The sequence below is a fragment of the Puma concolor genome, chromosome B4 (assembly GCF_028749965.1).
Source record: "Puma concolor isolate L17-30 chromosome B4, mPumCon1.1.hap2, whole genome shotgun sequence".
NCBI lineage: Eukaryota > Metazoa > Chordata > Mammalia > Carnivora > Felidae > Puma > Puma concolor.
The window spans coordinates 129,264,170-129,279,992 of record NC_141673.1 but is presented as its reverse complement, the minus strand read 5'-3'; the positions used below and the strand labels follow the sequence as shown (position 1 = coordinate 129,279,992).

At 47.3% G+C, this 15,823-nt stretch overlaps 1 protein-coding gene across 2 annotated transcripts in view; it reads right to left on the bottom strand.

The window, feature by feature from the left end:
• Window positions 1-1,920: 1,920 nt before the first annotated feature.
• The window catches only part of FAM171A1 (family with sequence similarity 171 member A1), a 136,532-nt gene continuing 122,629 nt past the window's right edge, over window positions 1,921-15,823 (bottom strand). For both annotated transcript variants that reach the window (XM_086714860.1, XM_086714859.1), the window contains 3 exons: window positions 8,880-8,996; window positions 5,561-5,675; window positions 1,921-4,943 (listed from right to left, as the gene is read on the bottom strand). In XM_086714860.1, coding sequence (XP_086570986.1) covers window positions 3,242-4,943; window positions 5,561-5,675; window positions 8,880-8,996 — 1,934 coding nt within the window. In that variant the 3' untranslated portion in view covers window positions 1,921-3,241. The remainder of the gene's footprint in view (window positions 4,944-5,560; window positions 5,676-8,879; window positions 8,997-15,823) is intronic.

Sequence of the window (15,823 nt, the reverse complement as noted above, 5' to 3'; positions counted from 1 at the left end):
TCAAGTGTCAAACAGAATTTACAATTACGTATTTTATTACGATGTGCAAGTTGTGTCCCATACATCCTTTATCAGGAACACTTATGACTTTAAACTCATTCTTTCCAGAGGGCTGGTTGTTTAAGAAGCATCCCACTGATTCTAGCTGAGTGGCCTCACTTACTTAACCCCCAAGCCTCAATTTATTTAGAGGTAAAACAAAGAAGGAACATCACTTCCTCCCAAGATTTTGAGAACTGAATGCACGATTGTTTCTGATATGGTTTCTAGCATAGAGACTCAACAAACGTCCGTCCCCATCTCCTCACCTTGTCTGGAGGGCAGAACCAGTGTCCGAGCCATTCCTGTGGACACACACCCACGCCACGTTCCCAGAGCTGGCCCTGGACAGCCGTCTGTCTGGTCTCCTCAACAGGCAGATGAAAGCTCACCACTAGGTGGCATAAGCAAGGTGCCTTTGCTGGCTTTAGTTCTTCAGACAATACAATTGGTTCCTAATAATGAGATGTGTTTTATTACTCTTACCAGGCTAGAAAGAACATAAATGAAATGTTTAAATCCATAGTCACTGTGCTCTGTCTAGACAGTTCCAGTCTGGTAATCAGTACAGGTGCCCCGAGCAAAAAACATTATCCTCTGAGCCTCTTTTCAGACAAGGGTAAAACGAGTTAAGAGTCACCTCTGGCAGAACCAGTTTTCTTCTGGCAAACCCACCCACTGCCTTGTCCTCCTAGGCACATAATGTGACCACTGCTGGCTGCTGCATACTTTCCATAACCAGGGCCAACCCAGGTATGTCCTGCCTAATAAAGCGGCAGAAAAGCCCCTCTCCCTCCAAACGTGTTACCTACTTTTCACAGGTAATACACATGGTAAATGAGGCTTTTCTGGAAACTGATGCTTTAAAAAGACGATTGCATTGGCAGCAAACTTCGGCAGGGCTGGAGAGGGCCGAGAGTCTCCCAGTCATCTATGTCTGCCCTGGGGTATTTCTTGGAGAGCCACTTACTTTTCCTTTGGGAGGCAATTGACAACTGGCCTTTATTAGTGAAGTCTGCATGGGCTCACCTGCCACCTACTGGTGAGAATGTTTACCGTCAACGTAACTGTCCCTCATTGTGAAACCACAGACTCCCATTTATGTATTTATTATTATTTTATTATTACTTAAGTTTATCTATTTAAGAGGCAGAGGGGTGGAGAGAGAATCTCAAGCAGGCACCGCGCTATCAGCCCAGAGCCCGATGTGCGGTGTGATCTCACAAATCCGGAGATCAGGACCTGAGCCGAAATTGACAGTCTGGCGCTTAACCAACTGAGCCACCTAGGTGCCCCAGACTCCCATCCATTTAAATGCCCCAACGCTTCAGGGAATTTCAACTTTTTTTTCCCCTTGAAAAGCAAAATGTATCAACATTTGAGAATTAAAGTGATAAAAATCAACTTGATTGGTTCTCTGTCCACATGGAATTCACAAATAAGATTTTGTAATGAAGCTGTTACTGAATACATAGCTAGCTTACTGTGTTCTCTGCTCCGCTCTGCTCTGATGTCTCCATTACTGATTGTGACTAATAGTTTCACGCAGCTGGGATGGTTCTAGTCATTTTAATGAAACTTTTTGTAGCGATTCCAAGTGGATCAATGCTGAACATCAAAGAACACATGAGTTTTTTGTAATGTGCAGACATTTCTCCCTATCTGAAACACAACAGAATGTCGCCTTGTGTTCTTGAATAAACTAAATAAACACAAGGTGGGATTTAACCTCGGTGTAAATTCCTAGGTGTCTACTCCGGAGTCTTTGAACAGAAGTCCAACAACCAGCATACCAGACTGCCGAGGAACAAAGAGCAAATTCGTAATAGCGACTCCGAAACAAATAGTGGCTCAGAGTGAATGAAAAGGACCACAAGATAGTTTGTTTTTTTTTTCTTCAGCATTTATTTTGAATTTTCATTTTTGGATAACCAAGCAGCTCTTTAAGGAGAATGCACAGAAGAGTCATTCTGGCACTTTTGGATAGTACATACGATTTCTGTAATAGTCACATTCACTTGCTCAGTCCATACTCTGTGTCTGGTGAGCAAGGTCAGCCCATAGGATTCCCGAGTTAATACATAACCGTATATACAAACAGCCAATGAAACCATAATGGTGGCTAGTGGCCAAAGGGACGGAGGAGGGCAGGGGATCTCTAAAGTGTCCTCTAGTCTACCTTAGCTCAACAGAATTCACGTCACACATGGGCACTAGAGAGAACACTGCGTTGAAATGAGAATTCGGAGCAGAAACGGGCATTTGGCAGCATGCAGCTTAAAGAAAAGGGATATCATTTAATAACTTTATAAAATCCAGGCAGTTCAATGAAAGGAGTTAAGGAAAAAAACAAAACAACAACAACAAGAAGAAAAGGTGAGGGGACTGCTGTTGTCACTGTAAAAAAGGCACTTGGAGTTAATGGGACCAGAATTGAAGGGCTCTCAGCTGATAAAAAACTTCAGTACGATTTCATTAAAAGGCTTGTTTAAGAGATGACACTCAGGAGTTCGCGAAAAGAGACACCGAAATAAACCGTCGAGAAGCAGAACAGATGAAAACCAACAAATAAAATCTTTCACAACCAAGTTGTGTGTGTGTGTGTGTGTGTGTGTGTGTGTGTGTGTGTGTGTGTGTGTTTTCTAAAGCAAACCCGAAACGAAAGCTAACCAAAGCAAAAACACCTAAGCAAACCAAGAGCACGAAGCAGCGGTGCATAGCTTTCCTTTGAGATACGCATACCTCGAGACACTAAGTGCTACGCTAATTTCCCAATAATAACGTCACAGGAGCATTATCGTGATAAAATGGATTCAAGCAATGTGAAAAGAGTCTCATCTGTTCCTAGAATCTGAGGGAGAACTGAGGTTATCAGCAGAGCTGAGCGACATCACTCGTGGTTTCTCAGTGTCCTGGGATGGGGGGTGGGGGTGGGGGGAGGGGGGGGGAGGCGCGTCCCAGACGCAGGAGCCACATTCAGACACTCCTGTTCAGCCATCTCCCTGGCGGTGAGGCGTCCACGAACATCATCCGGTAACTTTAATTCCGTTCTAACATGTACACAGTGAACCGTGATGCAGCTTAAGTCCGCTTCCACGGCTGCCGCTGCTCCACCTCCTCCACGAACAAGTAAACGCTTCCCTAAGAAAAGAATTTTTGGCAATTTTTATTATGTTCCGCAGACGGGTGGCGCTGTGACAGCTCACTTCATGTTAAACGCCATCAGGGGTCTCTCTTCCCGCTTCTGCCAGGGGCTCTTCTTGTCCTCTCCTTGGTCCTCCTCGTCTTCCTCTTCGTCGTCCTCCTGGGCCGATCTCCTCTGCTCCGGGCTGGCTAGCGGCTCCGGGGGGACGTCCGAAGTTCGTTTTGTCGTCTCCTCCTGCAGGCTGGGCAGCTGGCCGCCGCTTCTCCGGCCGGAGCCATCCAACAAGCAGCGCAGGGCACTGTCCTCGGGGGTACAGACGGTGGTGCCGCACTCGCTGCCGCTTTGGTCCATGTCGTCCAGGTACACGAGCTGCGTGTAGGAGGTGCTGTCCGCGGCCCGCGGCTCTTTCTGCGGATGCTCCTGGACGGCCGGGTGGTTCTGTGCGAGGGACAAGGGGTCTCCTCTTCCCTTCCGGGCAGATTTTGGTTCATTCATATCCACGCCAGAATCCAAACTGGCATCATTGCTTCCGTTCCTTCCGGCTCTTTGGAGATCAATGTAGGAATGTCTAACGTGCGCATTGGACCTGCCGTCCAGGGAGACGAACCACGCCCGGGGGTGTGGGAGCGGCTTCCCACCCCCAAGTTCCATCAGAGCCTTCTCAGTCAGGAGCTGGACCTCGCTGTTCATCTGAGCCAAGGCCGCATCGTTCAGGGAGGCCGGGATGGAGAGGGACTCTGACATGGACGCGCCTTGCGGGGTCCACTCCCGGGCGCCTGCATCCTGCAAGTGCTGCTGGGAGATGGCCTGGCAGGACAGAGGCTGCGCTTGGATCTGGGAGGAGGGGTGCGGGAAGATCCCCGCGTGAGGGCTGGAGAGCTCAGCCTGCAGTCTTTCGATCTCCAGCTGCTGGTCGGCTGGAACGACCAGGGGCTGGCCCACATAGGAGTGGTCCCCGGGGAGTTTCATATAGTGCGCGGGGATGACCAAGGCAGGTAATACCTTTCTGTAAACGCTGTCGTTGACCTGGTCAACGGAACTACAGCAGATCAACTGGCCGGGCCGCGGAAAGGACGTGGGTCTCTCCAGGTGGTCCACTGACCGGGACATCATACACTCAGTAGGCCTGCGGTCCAGCAGCTGTTCCTTTTCGGGAGATGAAGGCGTGGGGTACATGTGTTCCTGAATGGTGAGTTTGCTTCCCGTGGAAATATGGTTAGCGGAGGCCTGGCTGTCTCTGTCTTGCTTTTCAAACAGGGGCTGCGAGAGCATGGCATTGTAGCTCCTCCTGTACTCGCTGTTGCCAGGGGACTCACGGCCTTCTCTTTCCACAGGTTTCCTGGACTTTAAGGGGAAAATCTCCACGGACTTACGATACTCTTTTCCCAATGTCCCACTTGGTGTCAGGTTATCGAAGGAGATTTGGCTTTTGTCCTCTTCCTTGTGGGAGAGAAGTTCCTCCCGCGAGCTGAACTCTTGCGAGGTGCTGTAGGAAAGCTTTAGCATGGGGGTGTGCATGTCTGCTTCTCCGTTGGAAGACATCATTTCTAAATGGACCCCGCTCATCAGCTCCTTCGGCCCAGGGGCGTCTGGGCGGCCGTGGCCGGTGACAGAGAGCGGGCCGGGGAATTCTGACTCCCGACGTGAAAACAGCAAGTTGATGTGAGACATGGAAGTTGACTGATCTCTTTTGGAGCTCTCGAGGGCCGTCGGAAGTTGGAGTTTTCTGTGGTGCTGACGAGGTTTCAAGCATTTCCGCCTGCGATCAAAGATAAAAATCCAAACCCAACGGTTAAAGATTCTCATAGTGGTAGAAGGTTCCAAGCAAGATCCTAATTCTCAATTTCCACAGGAAGAAACAAAACAACTACTCAGCAGCCAGAAGCCTTCTCACCCCACACCCGCAGCCTTATTTTGATTCAGAGCAGCGCAATCTGCAGATTTCACCTTCAGGGTTTTAGACGTACAGCCGAGTTATTCGTTCAAAAGCGGTTACCCAAGAGTCGACAGCAAACATTCTCACAAACCGAAAAGACGAGGCATCAAAATAAAGAATTTTAGTTCTGCTTTGTCCTTGAGAATATTGTCTCTTAATCAGTGTTTAGGAATATTCTGAACGAATCATGACAACCGTCAAACTTAAAAAAAAGAAGGAAATAAGAACTCCCCTTGTGAGCAACCTCATAAACAGCATGCCCCCCACATCCTGTTCATTTGTTTGCAACTTTAAGGACAAATGTTTTAGTTCTTAGAGATTTTTTTCATGAGAAAAAAAGGACCTTGATTCAGAAAAAGAAAAAAAAAAGACCTCAATATCAATGCCTGCACAAGAAATTCCAAATTAAAAAAGATATTGCCAAAAAGGTAAAACTTTACCTGCAATAATATAAAAGGAGACACAGCAGAACCAAAAGTATGAAAGCCATCCCTCCTAAAATGGCCAAAAGAAACACCGTGTGATACGTGGTAATGTCCTGTGTGGCAACGGGACCTAGAAGGTCAGAAAAGGGCATTTTAGATTGCAGAAAACCTTGAAGGGATAAGAGGGATAATTAGCTGAGAGCGTATGTTCTTCCTCTTCCTGGCTGGGGTGCGGAGCAGGGGCCAGAGGCAAACACCCTTTGGATGAGGTGCTTACAGATCACTGTAATTTCTCTCAATGACAAGGGATTACCACGACCGTCACCGTCACCGGAGCAGCTGTGGCCGGGAGCAGCGTGAACACCCAAACACTCCATGTGGTGCTAAGGGTCCCTCCTTAGCCCAGAAGAGAGCTGCACTTGCAGCAGGTTCAGCATTCTAAATACATGATCTTTTAATACAAGAAAATGGATGCATGATAACATAATGAGAGAGACTCTTAGACGAGAGATGGCTTGAGTATCTGGGGATTTTATACTGCAGGAGAAAAAAAAAAACCCCACAAGATTTTATTCTCACTTTCCCTGGATAATTATTACTATGTGGAGAGCCCTTTGCTTAAATGAACAGTTAAAAATATGATATAAAATCGGCTATAAAAAAAAAGTCCACAGCTTATTATGGTCTTTCAAGTGTTTCTAAAACGCCTTCCATTTGTAAAAATAAAGTCTTCCTCTACAATGCCTCTTCAAAATTGCTAACCGTATGTGGCCACAGACCTCCTTCAGAATTTACAAAGTATCAGAGATAAATATATTTTCTTTTTAATTTAAAGAAATTAATATAATTTCTTTAATATTTCAATGTTAAGAATCCCAAGGCAAAGTTTATGTTCAATACTAATAAGAATCTATCTTAATGCACTGACAACAGATCGACAGCAACAACAAAAATCTCCCCTATTTATAACATTTGGGGACATACTAGTGTCCAAGCATCGAAGGAAGGGGTGTGGTTTTATGTTATGTCAGATTAGCATGGTTATAATTACTACATACCACAGGTACCCATTTACTTACTGATTCTCGATATCTTAAGGGACAGATTTCTTCAAAAATCTTTGGAAGCAGACCACTTAAGAGCTAGATAAACCCAAAGAGGTTTACTAATTTTTGAAAATTGTGACATGACTTAAGCTGAAAAAGCTAACACCATTCTCTGCCAAACATAATTCACTTCAGTGGGGGAGTGTGGAGTTAATATGCCCCAAAGTTGGAAAAACAATTGACAACTGTATACTCCATTCATCATTCAGAGAAACCATTTTTTTTTTTTTTTTTTTTTACCCAGAGACAACCCCCATGGACCTAGGCAATGCCTTGGCAGGAATCACCAAAAATCCGGGGTACACATAAAAATCATTTCCAAATAATTCAAGTTCTGTCCTTTAAGTACTTAAAATGTTATTATCTTAACTTCTGCCAATGGAACACTCTATAAAATTTACAGCTGTACTCAATTTCTTTCTTAACTGGAGAATGAAAGAAAAAACCCTAACTATTTTCTTGTTGGTTTTGGGCTCATGAAGGCACAGCATCTTTGTAATTTGTTTTAATAAAGGGGATGGCTGTAAGGTTACTAATATATGTGTCTGTACATTAAATGCCATCAGGGCTCTGTCATATATGCTCTTTATAAATTTTTGTCTCTTCCTTCACTGCTCGGAAGGGTTGGCAGACCTATACCAAGCCGTTCTTTCTCCCCTCTTTACAAAGCATCTATTAATCTGTGGCATGATGGGCAAACTGAGAATCACAGTTGTCTGAAAGATATCTAAATTTTTTGTAATGTTTATTAATTTTTGACAGAGACAGAATGCGAGAGGGGGAGGGACAGAGAGAGAGGGAGACACAGAATCCGAAGCAGGCTCCAGGCTCTGAGCTGTCAGCACAGAACCTGACGTGGGGCTTGAGCCCACGAACCGTGAGATCATGACCTGAGCCAAGTCGGTGCTCAACCGACTGAGCCACCCATGTGCCCCCGAAATATATCTAAAATGAAAGTTAACTGTAATGTATGGGCTTTATGGCCTCTACTTGGGTACTTCAGGAATTTCTTTTCTTTCCTTCTTTACTCTTACTCATATTCTAGATATTTGTGATTTGGAGCCCGGGGCATTTTTGTACCTGGTTCGTGCCTATATTACTACAAGAACGCTATCACAAAGGGAAACACAGAATTCCCTTTGTGAAATGGGAAATCAACATTTTCTCAGTCTGGGGCCAATTTCTCAGCACCTCCATCAAATCCGCTACTATGGGAATGTGAGTGTCATTCCAGTGACAATTCCACTGCTAAAATATCTTGGACTCCCATTTTGGAACTGCCTTCATGATGAGAGACAGCTTTTAATCATAGCATATTTCTGACCTGGCTCAATTACCTACTTTACTCACCAGACTAGGATGTGCATGACTTTTAGAAGCGTCTAACAAGAATCAAAGGGACCCTTGGAGCATAAAGATTTGCCACCAATGAAAACGTTTCACTAATGAAGGCAGTCCCAGTGATACAGATTCTAAAGGCATTTTGAGTGACAGAAGCCATGACTGGAAAGAATTCTCTGAAGACGACTATTTTAAGAAACAATTCTAGAATGTTCCTTGGGATAAATTAGGGCATATAGGTTAAAACTTTTTTTTAAGTCATGCTTTAAAAAGTGTGAGTTAATTCACGTATCCTAAGTAGAGATGATTATTGTTTTAGACACAAAGCAAACTGGTTTGTTTCTGAACCTTCAGGAAAGGCCAAAACAAGCTTTTTGCCCCAAGAAAGCTCCAGTGGTGACTGTGTTAGCCTGTCTACGGAGTGCCCTTCCCCACATGTTCTCTTACAACAGGCCACAGCTGTTTCAGGAATTAGGGAGGAGATCTAAACCGCCCCCATGGGCTTTAGATTAGGAATTCCCTATGGCAGCTGTCTGAGCAAAACAGATACAAGACAGGAGTATGTTCTGTGCATTATTGTTATCCTAGACGGGAGAGTCGCAACCAGAACTCCCCCACCCCCACACAATACCTTAGTTTCATCATTTGATTTTCAGACTTTTAACCATTTTTTTTTTTTAAGTAATCTCTACACCCAACGTGGGGCTCGAACTCATGGCCCTCAGATCAAGAGTCACATGCTCTACCCATTGAGCTGGCCAGGTGCCCCTTTCTACCATTTTTGAGTAAGATGAGGTCTCGCTGCTGAAGTAATTTTCCAAAGCATACTTAGCCTGAACCCTCAAAGAACTCAACGCCCATCATCGCAGGCGCTGGCTTCGTGTTACCTGGGTTGGGAGGAGACATGGCTGCCACCCAGTACCCCAGCTGAGGGGCAATGTACGTCCACGTCCGCTGGCTACCTTCCTGGTGCACGAGGCCCAGACCACTCTTCAGCCACGTTCCTGTGGGGTGCAGAAAAAACTTGAGCTGGACACACACTACACCCCTATTTAGGGCTTACACATATTGTACCTTAAATGTCATCTTTGTAACACAGTAGGTAGCCAAGACGGTCCAGATGTCATCTAGGGACTGCATACACCTTTCCATAGATTCTTTTCAACTTCTTTCAGGGGTGAGGAAAACTTTGATTTTTTTCTTGCTTTTCTGATTAATTTATTTTCAACCACTTTCTCAAACATCCCTGCTTCCAAACTCAGATAATTCTACCCAAAAGCTTTGGAGTTTAGAAGTAGAAGAAAGGTAGCAAGGTAAGCGTTGGGAGGAGTGGAAAGAAGGCGGTGGGGAGAAATCCAGAACCGTTTCTACTCTTCTTTCTCAAGCCAATAAGCAAATTTCCTATCCCAGATTATACACTTGGTTGCATCAGAATTACTTAGGAAAGTTTAAAAAAATATATAGACTTCTTGGTCTTATTTTTGCAAACTCTAGCTTAGTAAACCTGGCTTAGGTGAGTATTTTAAAAAGTTTCCAGTTGCTTCTGATGCTGGGAAACACCCGATACGTCCAGGTCTGAACTGTCTTTCAGTTATTAATTGGTAGTTAACGTTAATGAGCACCTCTTACGTACAGGCTGGTCACAGCAGATGCGTCTTATACACATTATAATTCTCACAGCACCGCCACAGAGTAGGACTCGTTTTCTTTTTGGACAAGGACTGGGGAGGTACGGAACTCTTCTAAGGGCCCTCAGGGGTAGAGAGCAGAGCAGGAGCAGACCTACGCCTGTCTCTCTGTCCTCAGGGCAGGATCTGATCTACCCTGTTGCATTCTTCTATAAACTGTCCCAACAGTTCGTGACGTTTCACTTAAGTTTTCCAGACACAGACCTGTTGCCTGGCCCACTCTCCGAGCGCCTTGCTTTGAGGCCCGTGATGGCGGCTGGCAGCAGAAGACAAATGGAGAGTGCTGGCCAGGTCCCCCAGCAGGACAGGCACCCGCCCAGCCCACCAGTGTAGACACCTCAGTCAAATTGCTTCGCAGGGCTCCTCCTGCCTCGAGGCCCACGCACTCCGCCGCTCGGCCTGCTCCCATAATCCCCACTACCTGAAATGGCCTTGTGTGTAACTGTGTCCACTCGAGGCCTAAATGCACCAACCGTGCACCAACCATTCTCCCCTCTGGTCCCCAAACCCTTGCCCTTCCCGTGCACACACGTCACTGAGGTGGCAACAGTGGATTGTTCTCCGTTGAAGAAGGAAACAATATTTGGCGGTGCTTCTACGGCCTACCAGTTGCCATAGCAACACTGAAATGCAGTGGGTGGAAAGGAGCCGGTGGCAAAGCCTCCAATCTTGCTCACCTCCTCCACTGCTCAGACGTCAAACAAAGGAGGAAGAAGGGAGAGGCTAGGCGTCAGAAGGCGCCTTGCACTGTCTGACCTTCCCAAGCGACAGGCTGCATCACGGCTGGAGATGATTTCCATTCCCATTAGACAAGAGGAATACAAATGGGAAAGTTTCTAAAGTGAGTGTGAGGATAAGGATGCCCAGTTCTGATTCATTTGCTGAAGAACACCCAGCCCAGAGATGATTTAGTTACTTAGAGCATCGCTCCGTTCTACAGAGCGTTACAAACAAAACCAAAGGCCCAAAATGGTGTCACTTAGGGGAAGGCCCCCAGTCGGTACACCGAGACTGGATACCCAAACTAACTGCAGTTTCAATTGCACAGCACGTAACCTTTAACCAGACAAAATGAATTTCCTGGTCAGTACCAGGGAATTTACTAATTGACCCCTTCTGTTCCCCTTCGGAGGGCAACCTTGCCCAAACAATGCATTCCTTGCTAGTAAAATCCATTCTTCTTTTATTTATGCCCTTCTCCCTGCTTTTAAAAAAGTTTTTTTTAATGTTTATTATTTTTGAGAGAGAGAGAGAGAGAGACAGAGCATGAGTGGGGTAGGGGCAGAGAGAAAGGGAGACACAGAAACAGAAGCAGGCTCAGCTGTCAGCACAGAGCCTGACGTGGGGCTTGAACCCACAGACTGTGAGATCATGATCTGAGCTGAAGTCGGAGGCTTCACCGACTGAGCCGCCCAGGCGCCCCCGCCCCTCTCCCTGCTTTTAAAAACCTTTCTCTTGTTTAGCTCAGCAGACCTCCCCTCTACTTGCTAGATGGGATGCTGCCTGATTCATGAATCATTTAATAAAGTCAATTAGGTATTCAAATTTACTCTGCTGAATTTTGTTTTTTAACAAGAGCTGCTGAGGAAATGGAAAACATAGGACATTTGACACATTCAGCTAAAGACTTTCCCTATTTGGTAAGAAAGCTTCTCTGAAGGTAGAGCCGGCTGTTGGTGACCAGTTCCGGTTTTCCGCTTGGGGATCCCACGCTGCTGGGCCCCTGCCCTGACTTCCACACCCCACCCCACTCCCCTGGCTGTCCCCACAACACGGCCCCGCCAGGATCTCCACCTCAGCCAGGAGGTGGCGTGCACTCTTTGGTCTGCGGTTTTCCCCAGGTGGGGTTCTTGAGTCACTGCTGCTCTTCAGATGGAGTGGATACCACGTCAGGCTGAAGGGACCCACGTGGAAGGACCTGAAGCTCACGGGTCCTGATTGCTGCTCCTTCAAACCGCCTAACTCGACTGCGAAGTTGCTTCTGCCTTCTCCAACACAAGCACATCAACTGCAGAAACGCTTCTAAAATCCCTTCGAGCTATACCCCACCCCCGGTCCAGCCCGGAGGGCCCCGGCCCGGCAGCGGTGGTGGTGACGATGGCCACAGCCAGCAAGGCCGGTGACTGGAGAACATGCTTTGGGAGCACAGGGAGGGTAGAGAAGGCTTCTGGATGAGTCAAGTTTCGAAGAATTGGCAGCTGGGGGTAGGGGTGAGGAGGGCAGCAGGAGGAGGAGGAGGAGGAAACAGTGTGCAGGAAGGCACACAGGGTAGTGGGCTTGGAAGATGCTTTGGATGGGGTGCAGGTGGGGGTTGGGTTGGCGGGGCATAAGGGATGGGCTGGAAAGGAGTTTGCTGTCTGCCCGGGAAGGGCTGGGAAGGGCTTCTAGGGCCATTAAAAATGGTACAGAGGTTTCTCAAAAAGTTAACAATAGAACTACTCTAAGATCCAGTAGTTGCACTACTGGGATATTTACTCCCCAAACAGAAAAACATTATTTCAAATGATACACACACCCCTGTTTATTGCAGCATTATTTACAACAGGCAAGGTGTGGAAGCAGCCCAACTGTCCATCAACAGATGAATGGATAAAGAGGAAGTGATACATACACAATGGAATATTACTCAGCCATAAAAAAGACTGAAATCTTGCCATTTGCAACAACGTGGATGGAGCCAGACAGTATCATGCTAAGTGAAATAAGGCAGTCCGAAAAAGACAAATATCATATGATTTTACTCACATGTGGAATTGAAGAACCAAAACAAATGAACAAAGGAAAAAAGAGAGGAAGAGACAAACCATGAAACAGATTCTTTTTTTCTTCCTCATTTTATTTTAGAGAGAGAGAGCGAGAGAGCGCATGAACAGGGGAGAGGGACAGAGGGGGAGAGAGAGAGAGACTCTTAAGAGCCTCCACACGGAGTGCAGAGCCAGACACAGGGCTCGATCTCATGACGCTGGGATCATGACCTGAGCAAAATCAAGAATCAGACGCTCAACTGAGCCACCCAGGCGCCCCAAGAAACAGACTCTTACATAGAGAATAAACTGCTGGTTACCAGAGGGGAGGTGGGTCGGGGGATGGGTTAAATAGGTAATGGGGATTAAGGAGTGCACTTGTCATGATGGGCACTGGGTGACGTATGGAAGTGCTGAATCGCCATATCGTACACCAGAAACGAATGTGACACTGTGTGTTAACTAACTGGAATTAACATAAAGAACTTAATAAAAAAGAAGAAAGAAATGGAGGCCACTGGGCCCTGTAAATGGAGGCACGGTGTGGTCAGAACTCTCCTCCCCACCCGCCCCTCCCCCATCCCCGCAGCCCCTGAGCTCCTCAAACACCAGCACGCAGTATGCACTTCACCCAAGTCCGTGGCTTTGCTGGCAACTGCGGCTCTAATCTCACAAGGTCTTTCTTCCTTTCAACACTTATTTGTATTTGAGAGGAGGGGGAGGGGCGGTGAGAGGAAGACAGAGGATCCAAGCAGACTCCTCCCTGTAAGCACGGAGCCCGAGGCGGGGCTCGAACTCATGAACCGTGAGATCATGAGCCGAAATCAAGAGTCGGACGCTTAACTGACTGAGCCACCCAGGCGCCCCTCACACGGTTTTTCTCTCTTCCAGAAATCTACCCATCTTTCAAGATTCAAGTCACGTCATGTGCTTATCCCGAGTCCCTCCGGAACTCAAGGATCTTCCTTGTCCTCGTCCTCCTGGGACACGTGTCACTGCATCTCTTTTCCAAATCACACGTTGCCTCAGTCACCAACATCTGGCCTCCTCTGTCAGACCGTAGCCTCCGTGAGTTTGGGCCTGGGTCCTATATTCCTTTTGTCTTCTCAGCACCAAGAAATCTCCTTGGCGTACCAGCTGAATAGTACTCGAGAACGAGTGAAAAACCCAGCAGGCAACCCAAAAAGTCGTGTCGGATGACCTTCTGTGAAAAGCTGGGTGTGGTCATCAGGAAAGAGATCCTTACAGAAGTGTGCTGAAATTCAAACGTAAGGGAACAAAGCCAGCAGGGAAAGAGGCATTTATTTTGGCCTACGTTGCCTGCAAAACGTACACGTCTTCAGTGACTAAAGGGTGACACTATCTCAGGACTCAACAATCATGCTGTTATTGGCAAAAGCCATTTCCAAGCTTTCTGTGTTTGGTGGGAGGAAGTCAGCGGTGGGGAATAGAATTACCGAGCTGTGCACTGGAGCATATGCTTCTCGTTAGGGTGAGATCCTGGTGCCGCGGAATGAGGGTGACCTCCCCACCTGAGAAGCCAACACACATGGGAAGAGATTCTTGTGCTCGCCGGCCGGGAGCCGGGGATACCGGACGGCAGAGCAAACAGACCTCTGTGAAGTCTCTTCTGTTCCATGAGGCCATGGGAGCTCAGCACCTGCGACCAGGGTGCCAAGGGTGGGGATCCCGCCAGTCTGGGCGGGGGGTCTCAGGCGCTGCTCAGACAGAACCGGAGGGCCTGGGTTGCTCCTGCGGTGTGGACAGAGGAAAGCTCCAGCTGCCTGATCTCCAGCCTGCCCACCTGCCTCCTGGATGGGGCAGCGTCTGTGGTCCGGACACAGAGAAGCCTCTAATGTCCCAAAAGCAGCCCAGCACGGCTGCTTCCTTAGACCCACTTCACGCCTCTGCTTCTCTTTCTCCTATTCCTTCCAGCCCCTTCCCACCACTTCCCATGGAGGCCTTGCTAGACTCAGGATCCTCTTCACAAGCGGGCAGTTGAGACAGCCGCTGGGACATGCACCGGGTCAAGGCGGGTCACCTGGTGAAGGTGTGCAGGCAGGCACCTGGGATTTCTCCCGTCCCACCCCACTGGCCCAGCCAGGCAGCCACCTGCTCCACACACAGCTGCTAATGCACCGAGCAGCTGGCCAGCTGTTAAGTGGGTCTGTTGGGAGCAGGCTGGCAGCTCTGGGCGCCTCTCTGCTGTGACTGAGGTCTGTGGCACGTCAATCACTGGGGACTCTGTGGGTGAAACTTATATAGTAACCCCTCTGGCATCACCAAGGAACGAAATTCTGCATTACTGAAACTTCTAGGTCGGTAGTTTTCAAATAGTTTTCTAAAGTATTTGAACTCTCTCCCTTTGATGAAATCTTATGCAGAAATTTATATATAAAAGATGGAAGATAAGCTTTCTGCATGAAGATGAAGAGAACACCACCCCTCCCCCTTCCCTCCCCCCCCCGACACTGCCCACCGTGGCAACCCCAGGACATCTCCTGAACAGGGCCTGGAAGTTCTTCTTCTATACAACTTGGGTTTCATTTCCCAAAATTTGAAATCAAAGTTTTACAAATAGTCTAAAAAAGTACCATTTACTCCTGCCTTATAAAATTGAATATAAGGGGCACCTGGGTGGCTCAGTTGGTTAAGTGTCCGACCTTTAATTTCAGCTCAGGTTGGGATCTCACAGTTCGTGAGATGGAGCCCTGCATTGGGCTCTCGCTGACAATGCGGAGCCTGCTTAGGATTCTCTGTCTCCCCCTTTCTCTGCCCCTCCCCCCCAAATAAATAAATACATTTTAATTGCCAGCTTATGCTATAATATGTATTTGTAGCGGAACATTAAATACATCATTCAATAGGCAATTTCAAAAAATAAAATAAAATTGAATACAATTTTGATTTTTCACAATAACTCAGGGCCATGATCACGATCAACTACAATGCTAGCTTCTCAAATATTGATGCCCCATCCGAATTTGGCTCAGGTCATGATCTCATGGTTTGTGAGTTCGAGTCCCGTGTCAGACACTGTGCTGACAGCTCAGAGCCTGGAGCCTGCTTCAGATTCTGTGTCTCCCTCTGCCCCTCCCCTGCTTGCACTCTGTCTCTCTCTCTCACAAATAAACATTAAATTAAAAAAAATATATCATGCCCTTAGGTCCCAGCTGAGGACTGTACCTGTTTGCTCCTACATTAGATACACCCTCCCATGTTGTCTCTCCCTCCCTCCTGGTTCCTCCTTCCTTTCCTTCTTCCCTCCCTTCCTAAATGCTATCAGTGTTTCTGTTATCAGATCTTCTCCCTCACCATCAAGACCCCCAACATCTATACTGGGGCGGTCTCCTATCCAGAACTACATGACCCACCTTAGTAAAATCGTATCCGAGTAAC